This window comes from Phodopus roborovskii, unplaced genomic scaffold (genome assembly GCF_943737965.1).
Source record: "Phodopus roborovskii unplaced genomic scaffold, PHOROB, whole genome shotgun sequence".
Taxonomy (NCBI): domain Eukaryota; kingdom Metazoa; phylum Chordata; class Mammalia; order Rodentia; family Cricetidae; genus Phodopus; species Phodopus roborovskii.
The window spans coordinates 72,995-87,080 of NW_026125925.1; the positions used below are offsets into that span (position 1 = coordinate 72,995).

General features: G+C 36.8%; 1 protein-coding gene across 1 annotated transcript in view; it reads left to right on the forward strand.

Moving 5' to 3' along the window:
* The window catches only part of LOC127217978 (melanoma inhibitory activity protein 2-like), a gene marked incomplete at its 3' end in the record, with an annotated part of 94,854 nt that overhangs the window by 58,423 nt on the left and 22,345 nt on the right, over window positions 1–14,086 (forward strand). Inside the window, 4 exon segments of the mRNA XM_051178984.1 lie at window positions 1,872–1,973; window positions 3,359–3,419; window positions 3,893–3,928; window positions 11,518–11,585. Of these exon segments, the coding sequence (XP_051034941.1) occupies window positions 1,872–1,973; window positions 3,359–3,419; window positions 3,893–3,928; window positions 11,518–11,585 (267 nt within the window).

The following is a 14,086-nucleotide window of genomic DNA, read 5'->3' on the forward strand; positions in this document are numbered from 1 at the left end:
TTTGGGTTCTGGTGAAGGAGTATTATCTATTGGCTAGTTGTTTGTTATTGTAGTTAATGTCCTTGGGTTGGAGTTTTCCTTCAAGAACATTCTGCAGGGATGGATTTGTGGATACATATTGTGAAAATCTGGCTTTGTCATTAAATATCTTGTTTTCTCCATCTATAGTGATTGAGAGTTTTGTTGGTTATGGTTTTGTTGGGTATCTGTGAACTCTTAGTACTTGTAGAACAGCTATCCAGGACATTCTGGCCTTGATAGTTACCATGTAGAATTCAGGTGCAATTTTGATATTTTGATTGAAATTTTGATTGCCAATATAAATTACCTGGCCTTTGTTCTTCTTGTCCTTAATATTATTTATTTATTCTGAATGTTACATGTTTTGATTATGATGAGTCAATGGGAGTTTGTTTTTGTTGTTGTTGTTGTTTTGCTTTTTGTCCGGTCTATTTGGTTTTGGGTATGCTTCTTGTATTTTCATAAGCACATTTTCTTCAAATTGGAAAAGTTCTCTTCAGACTGGGAAAGTTTTCTTCAATGATTTTTTTGAATATATTTTCTGCACCTTTGAGCTGGGGTTCTTCACCCTCTTCTATGCCTATTATTCTTAGGTTTGGCCTTTTCACAGTATACCACGTTTCTACTATGTTTTGTTGGATTTAAGATTTTCTTTGGTCAATGAATCTATTTACTGTAGTTTATCTTCAACTCCTGAGATTCTCTCTTCAAGCTCTTATATACTGTTGGTTTTGCTTGTGTCTGCAGTTCCTGATCATTTACCCAGGTTTTCTGTTTAAGCATTCCCTCAATTAGTGTTTTCTTTATTGTCTCTATATCAGTTTTCAGGTCTTGAACAGTTTGAATTTCTTCCTTCATCTGTTTTATTGTTTTTTCATTGCTTTCTTTACTTTCTTTAAGAGTTTTTTTTTTATTTTATTCATATATTCTGTGGCCTTTTTCTCTATTTCTTCCAATTTATTGTTTGTTTTTTTCCATTTCTTTTTTTAATTTATTTTATATAACAAAGTCCATTTAAATGAAAACAAACATTTATAGACAATATTTGGGAATTTGGGCTTTGTTCTTTCCAAACTACTTCCTGCTGGTAACGGGCGCTCTCATGGGGGATTCGAAGAAGTTTCAGAAATCCTGGCTGTAGTCTGGAGGGCTGCTTTGTCCATCTGTTTTGAATGTAGGATCACCTCGTACTCTGTTTCACGTGGTCTGGCTTGATTAAACCACTTTAGTCTGGATTTCTTCCATTTCTTTAAGGGATTTTTTTTTCTCATAGCATCTTTGAGGGCCTGTGTTAGTTTTAAGAATTTTTTAATGTCATTTTCTTCTTCATCTGTTTTGATATGTTTAGTTCTTTTTGGTGTGGAGTCCCTAGATTCTGGTTGTATCATACTGTCCTTTCTATTGTTGGGTGTTTTCTTCTATTGCTGTCTTCCCATCGCTTATTCCAGTGTGTGAAGCTGGAGTTTCTGTCTCTCTTTACCCTGCTGTCCTGGTGAATGTAGGTTGGTCAGGAGTTCGATGTCTGCAACCCTGGATAATCCAAGTTCTCTTGGAGATTGCTCCCCTGGAAGAGGACAGTTGGTGGGGTTCAAAGATTAGGACAGTTTAGCATCAAGGTGTTCCTGAGCGGATAGGTGGTTCCAGTGGGTTCAGAGCAGAACAAGGAAGTTCCACAGAAGTGGAGGGTTTGTTGGAACCACACTTTGGCCCAGTGCCAAATTTCATATCAGAGACACACATTTTTTTCTTTTTTCTTTTTTTGCACATGGTCTTTGCTGTGGTGTATGACAATTGTTGATTATATTGATTACATACATTAAAAGGAATGAAAAACTCTTTTTTTTTTTAAGGAAAATAACAGTGGAGGAAAATTGTAGATTGGAGAAAGAGGAAGAAGTTTTCAAAGTAATCAAGAGAACTAGCCATGTGAACAAGGAACTAGAGACCTATAGGTAAGACATCCTCTTTCTTATTTTGATGCTTGGCATCAGGAAGCAGTAAAATAAAATGGCTTTATTGTTTTGTTTGATCTCAGACAAGGTCTCTGTATCCCTGACCCATCCGGAACTCTTTCTGGAGGCAGACTTGCCTTGAACTCAAAGATCTGCCTGCCTCTGCCTACAAAGTGCTAGGACTAAAGGCTTGTGTGCCCTAACACCACTACTCAGTGAATTGGCATATTTTTGTTTCATTACTTTGTATTTGAACTTCATGGAATTTTGTTGATATTCATAAAATATAAAAAGGAAAATTTTCTTTTTGGGGATTTTGATATATAAGTATAAGCATATTTTATGTTAACATGAAGAAGTTTACAAATAGGTATGGATGTTGTGTGTGTTGGCACTGGGAGGTGGAAAATAATGGTCACAAGATCAAGACCAATATTGGCTAAATAGTGAGTTTGAAACTAGCTTGGACTGCATGAGACCCTGTCTTCAAGAAGGATATGATGAGCAGTTAATTCAAGCTCATTCATGAAGATTTTTTCAGCTGGTGAAGAATATACACAATACTAGCATTCAGCAAGTTTGCCATGAATTGAACAAGCCACTCTAAGAATTTTAGTAAATGCTTAGCTAGTCTTTGGTTCAGTCCTCAGTGGACCTGAGGAATCACTAGAATGTCTGTTAGATGCTCACCACAGCAACTTGAGTCATAGGACACATAGGAAGAGTAAGTTTGGGCTTTGTCTAAAAAGACAAATTACTTTTTTGTTTCATAAAGACAGTAAGTTAGTTATACTTTTACCTCTTATGAGTTCCTCTCCTGAGCTGGGCATTGGTATCAGAGGCAGGTGGATCTCTGTCAGCTCAAGTCCAGCCTGGTCTACAGAACCAGTTCTAGGACTGTTTTGCTACAGAGAAACCTTGTCTTGAAGTTAAAAACAAACAAAACAAAGCAAACAAAAAAGATTTCCTTTTCTGGGAATCTGTTAATTTTACAGGATCTGAGTTAACCTTTCATGGTTTTGAGTCCTGAAAATGAAATCCAGATGATCAGGCATGCTTGCATGTGCCTGAGACTTTTGTACTTAGGATGGGGGCATGGTAAGATTGTAAATGAGCCCCTGAACAGGCTGCTGGAGACCTTCTGTACTGTGTAAATTTTTGTGACATTGTGTTAGGCACATCCAAGTAGTAGTACTCACATAGTTTAATTGACATTAGACCTAAGGGAGGAGAAGATGGTCTTTAATACCTGTCAGCATCTCTCAAAAGAGGAGTCTTGTGGTTATAATTAAATAAGGAAGAACACTCAGTAATATCCTTGTAGCCACGTGCTGTTATTCTTTATTATATGTCAGCACAGTGGAGTAAATATTTGTTCCATGTAGACGGCATGCCAAGGATATCGAAGAAGAATTGGAGAGAAAAATTTGCTCCTATCAAGGGCAGGTGTGTGTGTCAAGTGACAGCTGTATATGCAGTTAGAGCACTCTGACTGGATAGAACTGATGCAGGACTGTAGCTTTCATCACTCCTGATGTGTTTTGTGAAACTGAAATATACACAGAGAGCCAATGATACTGAAATATAAAACTTCTGCAACTTCCCTTTCTTTTGGAATGAGTATTATACAGGAAAACAATGTGTCACCATTGCAGTCCCATGTTGGGATTGTTATCTGTTCCTTGGAAACTCTAGTAATTGATCATCTTCTGCAGTTTGTTGGCATTAAAAACACTTATGTTCAGGTTTGTTAAAAATTTCAGGAGAGAAAATCATCTGTATATGTGAAATCATGCTTTCAAAATGGTTATAGTGCTTCAGAGATGCCTAGGCAGTGGGAATTATGGTTTGGACCATGAATTTTAGTGGTGGTAATGAATTTTTTTTATTTACGAATAATTTTAATAACTGTTTTTTAGGTTATTGCTCATGAACAAAGGGCACATGACTATTGGGTAAGTTTTTAAGTCCCGTAACATATATTATTCATTTTATATTAGATAAAGGTATAGATGTTATTTAAAAATAATCACTTTCTATGAATTTTATTAATTTTACCAGTATTGAAATCATATTACAGGCCAGACTATAGGAAGCACTGAGAATTAACCTTTATTTTGTGCTTTACTTGTACATTTCCCACTGAATATAATTAGTTTTAAAATCACAAAGTCTTGAGAAGGAGTTTTGGGTGTTAGAGAGAGAGCTCAGTATTTCAGCTCAGCACTTGCTGCTCTTCCAAAAGGCCTGAGCTGTGTTTGGTCCTGAGCAAGTCAGATGGCTCACATTTGCCAGTCATTCTACTTCCATGTTAATTTAGACCCTCTTCTGTCCTCTTAAGACACTTCCACTCACACTCGTGTGTGCATGGACACACACATAACATGTGCACATCTTCATATTTATGTGTCATACAGTGGGCACCTTGTAAGTCCAGGTATATCACAGTCAGGAGAAACACTTATGTACATAAAACTAAGTAAAATTTTAAAACAGTTAAGTGAATTGTAACATTTTACTAGTTCAGTGTATTGTACTGAATTCCTTTTTGTTTAAAATTGATTTTATGATTACAATTGGAAAATAATTACACACAGAGAAACATCCTTTTTGGAGCAAGGGTTTGAGGCAAGGTTTCTTTGTGTATTGATGGCAATCCTGGAATTATGTCTGTAGACCAAGGTGGCCTTAGTGATGCACCTGCCTCTACCTCCTTTGTACTGGGATTAAAGTTTTGCACCACCATTGCCTAGCTAAAAGAAAAATTTGATAGTAGTAAAATATATTTAAGCTATATTTACAGTGGATGTTAAGTGCATTCATTGGCTAAAGTCAATTCTCATCTATATTGCAAAGTTATTGACAGTAGAGTCCCTTTAATTTGAAGTGTGTTAGTGTTTGCTACTTATAAATGGTAAGCTTACATTTTGAATTGATCTATCTATTGTATTCTATATTCTGTATCTGATCTGTAGAGTCAACAGATTGGCTGGGAAGCAGGAAGAATAACATATGTTTGGCTTTTGTTAACGATTATTTGAGAGTATTGCAGGTTCTTGGTATTTATTATAACTAAGCTGGGCATGGTGCTGCACACTACCAACAAATGCACAGATACAAATAATAACTGCTGCAATTGTGATTGTGAATTGTCTCATACTTAATAGTTGTGCGATATGTACAGATTGTATTTAGCTATTATAAAATGACCTGTAATGGCATTCTGTGAAACTGTTTTAGACATTTGTATTTTCCAGTATTATGGACCTAAGGATCATCCATTTCCATTAACTCTAAGGTAGTCTGCTAGCCACTTATGATTGGATGTTTTCATCATCAAATGATTTTAGGCACTGATATTGCATTTAAACAGCAACATTAATTGACAAGTACCAATGAAACTCCAGCTTTACATTTATGCATGTGGCTGGCATAAAACTCATTCCCTTTTTGAATAATTCCTGAAAGTAAAAATGATTTATATTGACTACAATAAGTGCCAATTCTCTTTTATTTATTTATTATATTTATTTATTTTTCTTATTTTACATATGAATCCCAGTTCCTGCTCCATTCCTTCCTGCTCCCTTTCTTCTACCCTCCCGTGCCCAACCACCACCCTCAAATAACTTCTCCCCACTGCACATGTAGGGTGATGAGTTCCTAAATGGGTCATGTAAATCTGTCCAATCATTTGGAGTAGGAACTAGGCCCTCCCTCTTGCCTCTAGGTGCAAGAAGTATCCCTCCATGGGGAACTTGCTCCAAAAGTCCTATTATGGACCAGGGATACATCCTGGTTCCACAGTCAGAGGTCCCTTAGTCTGGCCAGGCCTTCTGAGACCCATGTTTAGGGGGTCTGAGTTGTACAAATTCTGGATTCCTAGCTATCAGTCTGGGACCCATTAGCTCCTCCTTGTTTAGGTCAGTTGTCTCTATATGTTTATATAGCTGGGTTTTGTCCTCCCTCTCTGCATCTGGATTCCAGTATGGCACAGTGTTTAGCTGTGTGTATCTGTTTCTATTTCTATCAGCTTCAAGATGAGGGCTAAATGATTGTACATAAGTTAGTCATCAATCTCCTTATCAGGGAAGGGCATTTATAGTAGCCTAGCAAATGTTGCTCAAATTGTAAAATCTGATGAGACTTGTAGGTCTCTGTACATTTCTCTATAATCATTTTTTATAGAATCCTATAATGGCTCCCTCTTTTATGGTATTTCTCTCTCTCTGTGTTTTTCCCATCTATTCCTTCCTTGACTCAATCTTTCTAGTCTCATGTGCTTTCCTCTCCTGCCCTTCTTTTTCTCCTAGTCCCCTCTGCAGTCACTGCCCCACCACTCTGAATATTCTCAGGAGATCTTGTCCCCCCCCCCGTGAGAGATCATGTATGAATCTCTTAGAAATGTCTTGTATCCTAGTCTCATCACTGGCACTGTAAATTATAAGCCAGTGATCCTCTGTTCTATGTCTAAAATCCATATAAGTGAATATGTACCATGTCCCTCTTTTTTGTTACTGGGTTACCTCATTCAGGATGGTTTCTTCAAGTCCCATCCACTTGCCTGCAAAGTTCAATATTCCATTGTTTCTTTCTGGCAGAGTAGTAATCCATTGTGTAAATGTGCCACATACTCATTATCTATTCTTCTGTTGAGGGGCATCTAGGTTGCTTCTAGATTCTTGCAATTACAAATAATGCTGCTATGAATATAGTAAACAGATATCTTTTTTGCATGGATGTGGATCATTTGGGTATATGCCTGAGTATGGGATTGCTGGGTCCTGTGATAGACTGATTCCCATTTTTCCTTAGAATCACCATAATGATCTACAAAATGCCTGTACGTTTTTGCACTCCCACCAGCAGTGTAGGAGTTATCCTGTTTCTCCATATCCTCTCCAGCATAAGTTGTCATGGTGTTCCTAATTTTAGTATTTCTGGTAAGATGGTATCTCAAAATTGTTTTGATTTGCATTTCCTTGGTAGCTAAGGATGTTGAGTACTTTCTTAAAAGTCTTGAAGCCTTTTTGATTTCCATAATTGAGATTTCTCTCTTCAGTTCTGTGCGCCATTTTTAATAGGGTTATTTGGTGTTTGGTGTTTGGTTCTTGAGTTCTTTGTATATTTTGGAGATCGACCCTCTCTCAGATGTATGATTGGTGAAGATCTTTTCCCAGTTTGTGGGCTGTCTTTCCATTTTCTGGTATCTTCTTTAATTTCTTTCTTTAGAGCCACAAAGTTCTTATTATATAGGTCTTTTACTTTTTGGTAAGCATTACACCAAGATACTTTATGTTGCATCTGGCTATTGTAAAGGGTGATGCTTCTCTCTCTGATTTCTTTATCTGTCTCTTTGTCTTCTGAATAAAGTAGGGCTACTGATTTTTTTGATTTTATCTTGTAACCTGCTAGTTTGCTGAAGGTGTTTATCAGTGGTAGGAATTTCCTGGTAGAGTTATTTTGGGTCACTTATGTAAACTATCATATTATCTGCAAATACTATCATATTATTTGCAAATAGTGACAGATTGACTTGTTCGTTTCCAATTTGTATCCTCTTGATCTCCTTTTGTTCTCTTATTGCTTTAACTAGAACTTCAAGTACATTATTAAAGAGATATTGAGAGTAAGAGGGCAGCTTTGTCTTGTTCCTGATTTTAGAGGAATTGTCTTAATCTCCTCTCCACTCTGTTTGATGTTGGCTGTTGGTTTACTGTATATTGCTTTTATTCATTTAGGTATGTTCCTGTTATCCCTGATCTCTCCAAGACCTCTATCATGAAAGATACTGGATTTTCTCAAAGGCTTTTTCAGCATCCAGTGAGATGATTACATTGTTTTTCTTTTTCAGTTTGTTTATATGGTAGAGCACATTGATAGATTTTCATATGTTCACCTGTCCCTGTAACCCAGGGATGAAGCCTATTAATCATGTTGGATGATTTCTCTGATGTGTTCTTGGATTCAATTTTCCAGTATTTTATTGAGTATTTTTGCATCAATATTCATGAGGGATACTGGTCTGTAGTTCTCTTTTTTGTTGTGTCTTCTCTTGGCTTATTTACCAAGGTAATTGTGGCCTTGCAATAGGAGCTTGGTAATGAACATTTTACTTCTATTCTGTGAAACAATTTGTGGAGTTATGTTATTAGCTTTAGCTGGAATTTATGGTAGAATTCAGCTCTGAAGCCATCTGGCCCTGGACTTTTTTGGTTGGGAGGCTTCCAATGACTGCCTCTATTTCAGTAGGGATTATAAGTATTTTTAAGGTGCTCATCTGTTCTTGATTTAGTTTTAGTTAGTGATAGTTATTGAGAAATTTGTCCATTTACTTGAGTTTTTAAATTTTATGGAGCATATGGCTTCAATGTATGACCTGAAAATTGTCTGGATTGCCCCAGTGTCGGTTGTTATGTCTCCTTTCTCGTTTCTGATTTTGTTATTTTGTGTATTCTCTCTCTGCTTTTGTGTTACTTTGGATAAAGATTTGTCTATCTTGTTCATTTCCTCAAAAAGTGAACTCTTTATTGCATTGATTTTTGTATTGTTTTCCAGGATTCTACTTTATTGATTTCAGCCCTCAAATTATTTCCTTGCTACTATACCTCTGGGGTGAGTTTGCTTCTTTTTGTTCTAGGGCTTTCAGTTTTGCTGTTAATTCTCTAATGTGACTATTCTCAGTTTTCTTCATATGGGCACTTAGCACAATGAACTTCCCTCATGGCATTCTTTCAAGGTGTCCAATATGTTCGCATATGTTGTGTCCTCATTCTTGTTGAATTCTAGGAAGTTCTCCATTTCTTTCAATATTTCTTCTGTGATCCAGGTGCAATTGTGTATTGTTCAGTTCTGTGAATTTGTAGGATTTCTGCGAGGTGTGTTGTTGTTGAATTCCAGCTTGAAAGCATGGTGGTCTTATAAAATACAGGGGACTATTCCAATTTTTTGTATCTGTTGAGTTTTGTTATGCTGCCGAGTATGTGGTCGATTTTAGGGAAGGTTCCATGTGGAGCAGAGAGGAAGGTACATTCTTTTGTGTTTGGTTGGAATATTCTATAGATGACTGCTGAACCCAATTGAGACATAACTTCTGTTAGTTCTTCTGTTTATTTGTTAAGTTTGTGTCTGGTGGAAATGTCTAGTGGTGAGATTGGGGTGTTGAATTCTCACACTGTGAGTATGTGAGGTTTTATGTAAAATTGAGTTTTAGTAGTGATTCTCTTACAAATGTGGGTGCCTTTGTATTTGGGATATATATGTCCAGAATTGAGATTTTGTGCTGATGGGTTTCTCTACGATGAATACGAAATGACTTTCTTCATCTGTTTTGATTGATTTTGGTTAAAAATCAAACTTATTAGATATTAGGAGAGACACACCTGCTTGCTTCTTGGGTCCATTTGATTGGAAGTTCTTTTCACTACCCTTTCCTATGGGTTAATGTTTGCTTTTGAAGCTTATCTGTGTTTCTTGTATTCATTCTTTTAGCCTGTGTCATTTTATATGTGATTTAAGACCATTAATGTTGAGGGAAAGTAAGGACCATTGATTGTAACTGCTTGTTTGCTTTAGATATTTTTTTGGCCATGGTATTCTGAATATATTTGCCCTGTTTTTAAGTTTTGCTCTGATGAATTGGGATCATCTATTTCCTATGACTTCATGAGCCTAGATAACTTCCTTGTGTTTGAGTTTTCTTTACAGAACTTTCTGTAGGCCTGGATATGTAGATATGTATTGTGAAAATCTGGCTGGTTCTTTTTTTCTGTCTATAGTGATTGGGAGTTTTGCTGGCATAGTATCCTGGGGTGGCATCCATGGAATTTTAGCACTTTTAGAACCACATATCCAGGTCCTACGGTCCTTGAGAGATTCCATGGAAAAGTCCGATGTAATTTTGACTAGTCTGCCTTGATATGTTACCTGGTCTTTTTTCTTTGCTGCTCTTAAATTTCTTTCTTCATTCATATGTTTGATTATATGTGTCGAGGGGTTCTTTTTCCTTGGTCCAGTTTATTTGTTGTTGGAATATGCTTCTTGTATTTTCATGGACATATCCTTTGCAACTTGGGTAAGTTTTCTTCAATGATTTTGTTGAACATGATTTCTGCCCCTTTGAGCTGGGCTTTTTTAAGTTATCTATATTATTGATAGGGTTGGCCTTTTCACAGTGTCCAACATTTCTTGGGTGTTTTCTGTTAAGGAATTGTTGGAGTTAAGAATTTCTTTGGACAATGAATCATTTCCTCCTGTTTATCTTCAGTGCCCAAGATTCTCTCTTATATCTCTTGTTTTTTTTTTTTTGTTGGTTATGCTTGCATCTATAGTTCTTATCATTTGTGCAATTTTTCTATTTCCAGCATTCCCTCAGTTTGTGTTTTCTTGAATGTCTCTATTTCAGTTTTCAGGTATGAACTGTTGGAATTATTTCCTTCATCTGTTTTTTTTTTTCTTGACTTTTCTTACTTTCTTTAAGAAATTTGTTCATTTTTTCCATTTTTTTGTATGTTTTTCCTTTCATTTCTCTAAGGGATTTTCTCTTACAGTCTCTGAGTGCCTCTGTCATTTTTATATCGATATTTTCTAAGTCCTCCTCTTCTGCTTCATCTGCTTTCATGTCTTCAGGTCTAATAGTTGGTGTAGATTCCCTAAATTCTGATGACTTCCTTCTTGTCTTTCTATTGTTAGGTGTTTTCTTGTATTGTCACCTTACCTTCACTTCCTCCAATGGGTACATGTGGGATTTCTCTCCTGTTTATGCTAATCCCCCAGTGGGCTTAAGTGTGTCAGGAGTTCGATGTCTGTATCTCTGGGTGGTCCAAACTCTCTAGGAGCCTCTCAGGAAGGGGCCTGGCAATTGGGGTCAATGATCAGGTAGGCAGGGACTCAGTTGTCCAGCATGGATAGTCTGGTCTCCAGCAGAGACCTGGCTATTTAGGTATCAGGCAGAGGCCAGGCGATGGGGTTCAAAGATTAGGCAGGAGGGGACTTGATGTGGTTTAGTGTGCTCAGAATAGATCCAGGAAGTTCCCTGGAGGTGGCGGGATTGTTGGACCTACTCTGTGGTCCAGTGCTCAATGAGAGCAGTGGGACAGTGGCCTTGTTAGGGCACAGGTTGGGGTGAGGGCAGATTCTGGGTGGGTGGTTTTGTCGATCAGAGTTCTAGGAGTGTTCTCGATGGCTACTGGATGTAGGTGGGAGCTACATTAAGGGCTACCCAGGAAGTTTCCAGGGAAGTGTATGGGAGGGATTGGACCTGAACTGGTCCCAGATTCACCTCCAGCAGAGTCCCGGTGATAGGGGCCAAAGATCAGGTAGGCGGGGACTCAGGGTGGTCCTGCATGGATAGGCATTCTGGGAGAGGCCTGGCACTCCAGCAGAGGTCAGGAGATGGGGGTCACTGGAAGAGGCATGGTGATGGAGGTGAAAAAAGATAAGTGCAGATTCTTAACCTGTTTTTAGTTGTGAAGTTATATGCCATCATGCTCTAGACATTTGAGATTTTATAGATATAGTTTCAAAATCTATTATTTATTTCAAGCTGGAAGCTCGTGCTTTGGAAAGAAACGTCAATGAATTAAAGATAAAAAATGCTCTGATGAGACAAAAGTAAGTATTCATAAGAATACTTTATTTGAAATAGTTTCTTCATTGTGTAATGCTTGTATATATATAATTTTTTTAAAAAAATGTAGTACATTTCATAATGTTATAAAATATCTGGTCAGTTTTAGTCCTATGAAGTTTAATTTGTGTGAAATACTTTTCTTTGGTTAGTTCCGGGACATTTCAAGATGCTTTTACAAGTCACACTATTAAAAGTGTCAGGTAAAAAACATTACAGAATGATGAGTGTAGAAAAAAACAAGAGTGAGCAAAGGAAAGGATGCCTTTGTGACACTGTGATGCTTTCTTAGAGTACTTCATTCCTAAGTAAATAAAGCTGTTCTATTTCAAGTCTAAGAAACAGGAATTAAGTAGCACTTGTTTAAAAATGTAACACTTAAAGATACAAACTTTAGAAATGCAATAGTCTCATCATTTAGTGGAATTTTAAGTTTTACAAGGGGAAGTGTGGGTAACTCAGAGCAGTTCTTTTCCTTTCAGAGTTAGTTAAAGCCCCTGCCTCAGTTTCCTTTGTCATAAAATGACACATTTCTACTAGTTTATCTAGTATGTCCTACTTCATGAATGTATGTATACTCTGTAAGATAGCACTCAACCAAGTACAATTTATAGAAACATCCATTTTTAAACATGAACACCTCTAAGAAGAAGCCAGACCTCCATAAGAAGTGTGGAACTGTAGAAATGGATCTGGGCAGATCAGTTATTGTTCTTTTTTTTTTCCAGCAGATTTTGAGCTTGCAGCTGCTTTGGAATTGGCCTTTGCCTAAAGTGTGGTGTTTCTTTCTGATGAGTAACATAGATATATTTGTTCTTTGTTTGCAGACTAACTAAAGCAGGATATTCACCTGATTTTATAAAGACAGCATTTGCCAGAGGTAGTGTTTTTTTTTTAACCCATATTTTAAATACATATCATGTATCCATATATATTGTATATAATAGTTTAGTTTAGTTTAAATTAACATTTTCACCCAACAGTATTTAGGATTTTGTAGTGATGATTTTATTTGAAATTGTTTCATTGACTCTGGGTTTTGGCTTATTAGCATTAATGAAAATGACTGATATCTCACTTTCTCAGTGAAATGTCATGACAGGTCCTTTAAAGGCACAGTGCTATTAATAAGTTACCATTAGTTATTTTTGGGGAGAATGAATGAGAAGTATTTAAGTGGAATAGCATTGTGACTACATATTAACAATACTTTCAGAATTTTTGAATGGTTATTTTAAGTATGAAGCAAATTTCAAAGTATTGATTTAAAAGTTAAGACAAGGTCTAGAGTTTGATGGCTGTAATAATCCCAGGGATTATTACAAAGATTATTACAAAGATGTATTTAGTACCTCTGCTGGTGATTTTAATGACTTCCAAAGAGCTAATCATTTGCATTGTGCTTTCCAGTTGAAGTGGAATTAAAGAGAAATCTTCATGGGTAGAATATACCTTCAACTACCTATGGACGTAAGCAATCATTTTGAGAGTCATATTTCACTAAAATGTAAATATATCTTACACTGCAAATATTGAAGACTCCAAGTAGTAACAATGCTTGGAGTGGGACAATTATATAAATGATGCCATTATGATGGGTCAACCATGCTTTGATCGTCTCTGTAGACCATTTGTTGGGATGGTACACACTCTTTAAGATTTACTGTACATGAAACAGGAATTCCCTGGTGTTTAAGTTCCACTTGTTGCTGATTTTGGTGATTTTTTTTTTCCTTTGGAAGCATAATCACAATTGGGAATGATTAATTTGTAAAATGATAGGGGTCTCAGTCATCTGGATTACATATTGAATGCATGATAATATTTGAGTCTTTAACTTGAAGAATTCAAAAGTAACTTCTGATTCTTCACAGTATGTTATGAATTTATTTACTTTTATAATCTGACTTTTAGTTGGGCAGTGTTGGTGTATGGCTTTAGTACTAGAACTTGGGAGGCAAAGACATGCAGATCTCAGATTTTGTGTCTTGCCTGGTCTACAGAGTGATTTCCAGGATAGCCAGAGATACACACAGAGAGATGCTCTTTCAAAAAACTAAAAATCAGAACAAAATGAAACCTCCCAAACTGTGTGACTATAACATTTCATGGTTGGCCATGACCTATGTGGTTCTGACTTAAATCAAGCACTTTCACGTTGCAAACCTTCATGTATGTAGTAGTTCCCCCCACCCCCCGGGACCTGGGCCCAACACCACGCTAGCCCTAAATAACACAGAGAAACTCTGTAATTGATATAATGCTGTTGGCCAGATACTAGTTTCTTATTGGCTAGCTCTGTCTTAAGTATTAACCCATTTCTGTTAATCTAAGTATTTCCAAGTGGTTTCATCTTACCGGGGAATGGGACCGGCATCTGGTCTCCCGAGTGTCTCCATGCTGACTCCTCCTTATTCCTTCCTGGAATCCTCCTTGTCTCCTAGTACTGCCTGTCTTGCTTTCCTATTGACCAACAATACTTTAT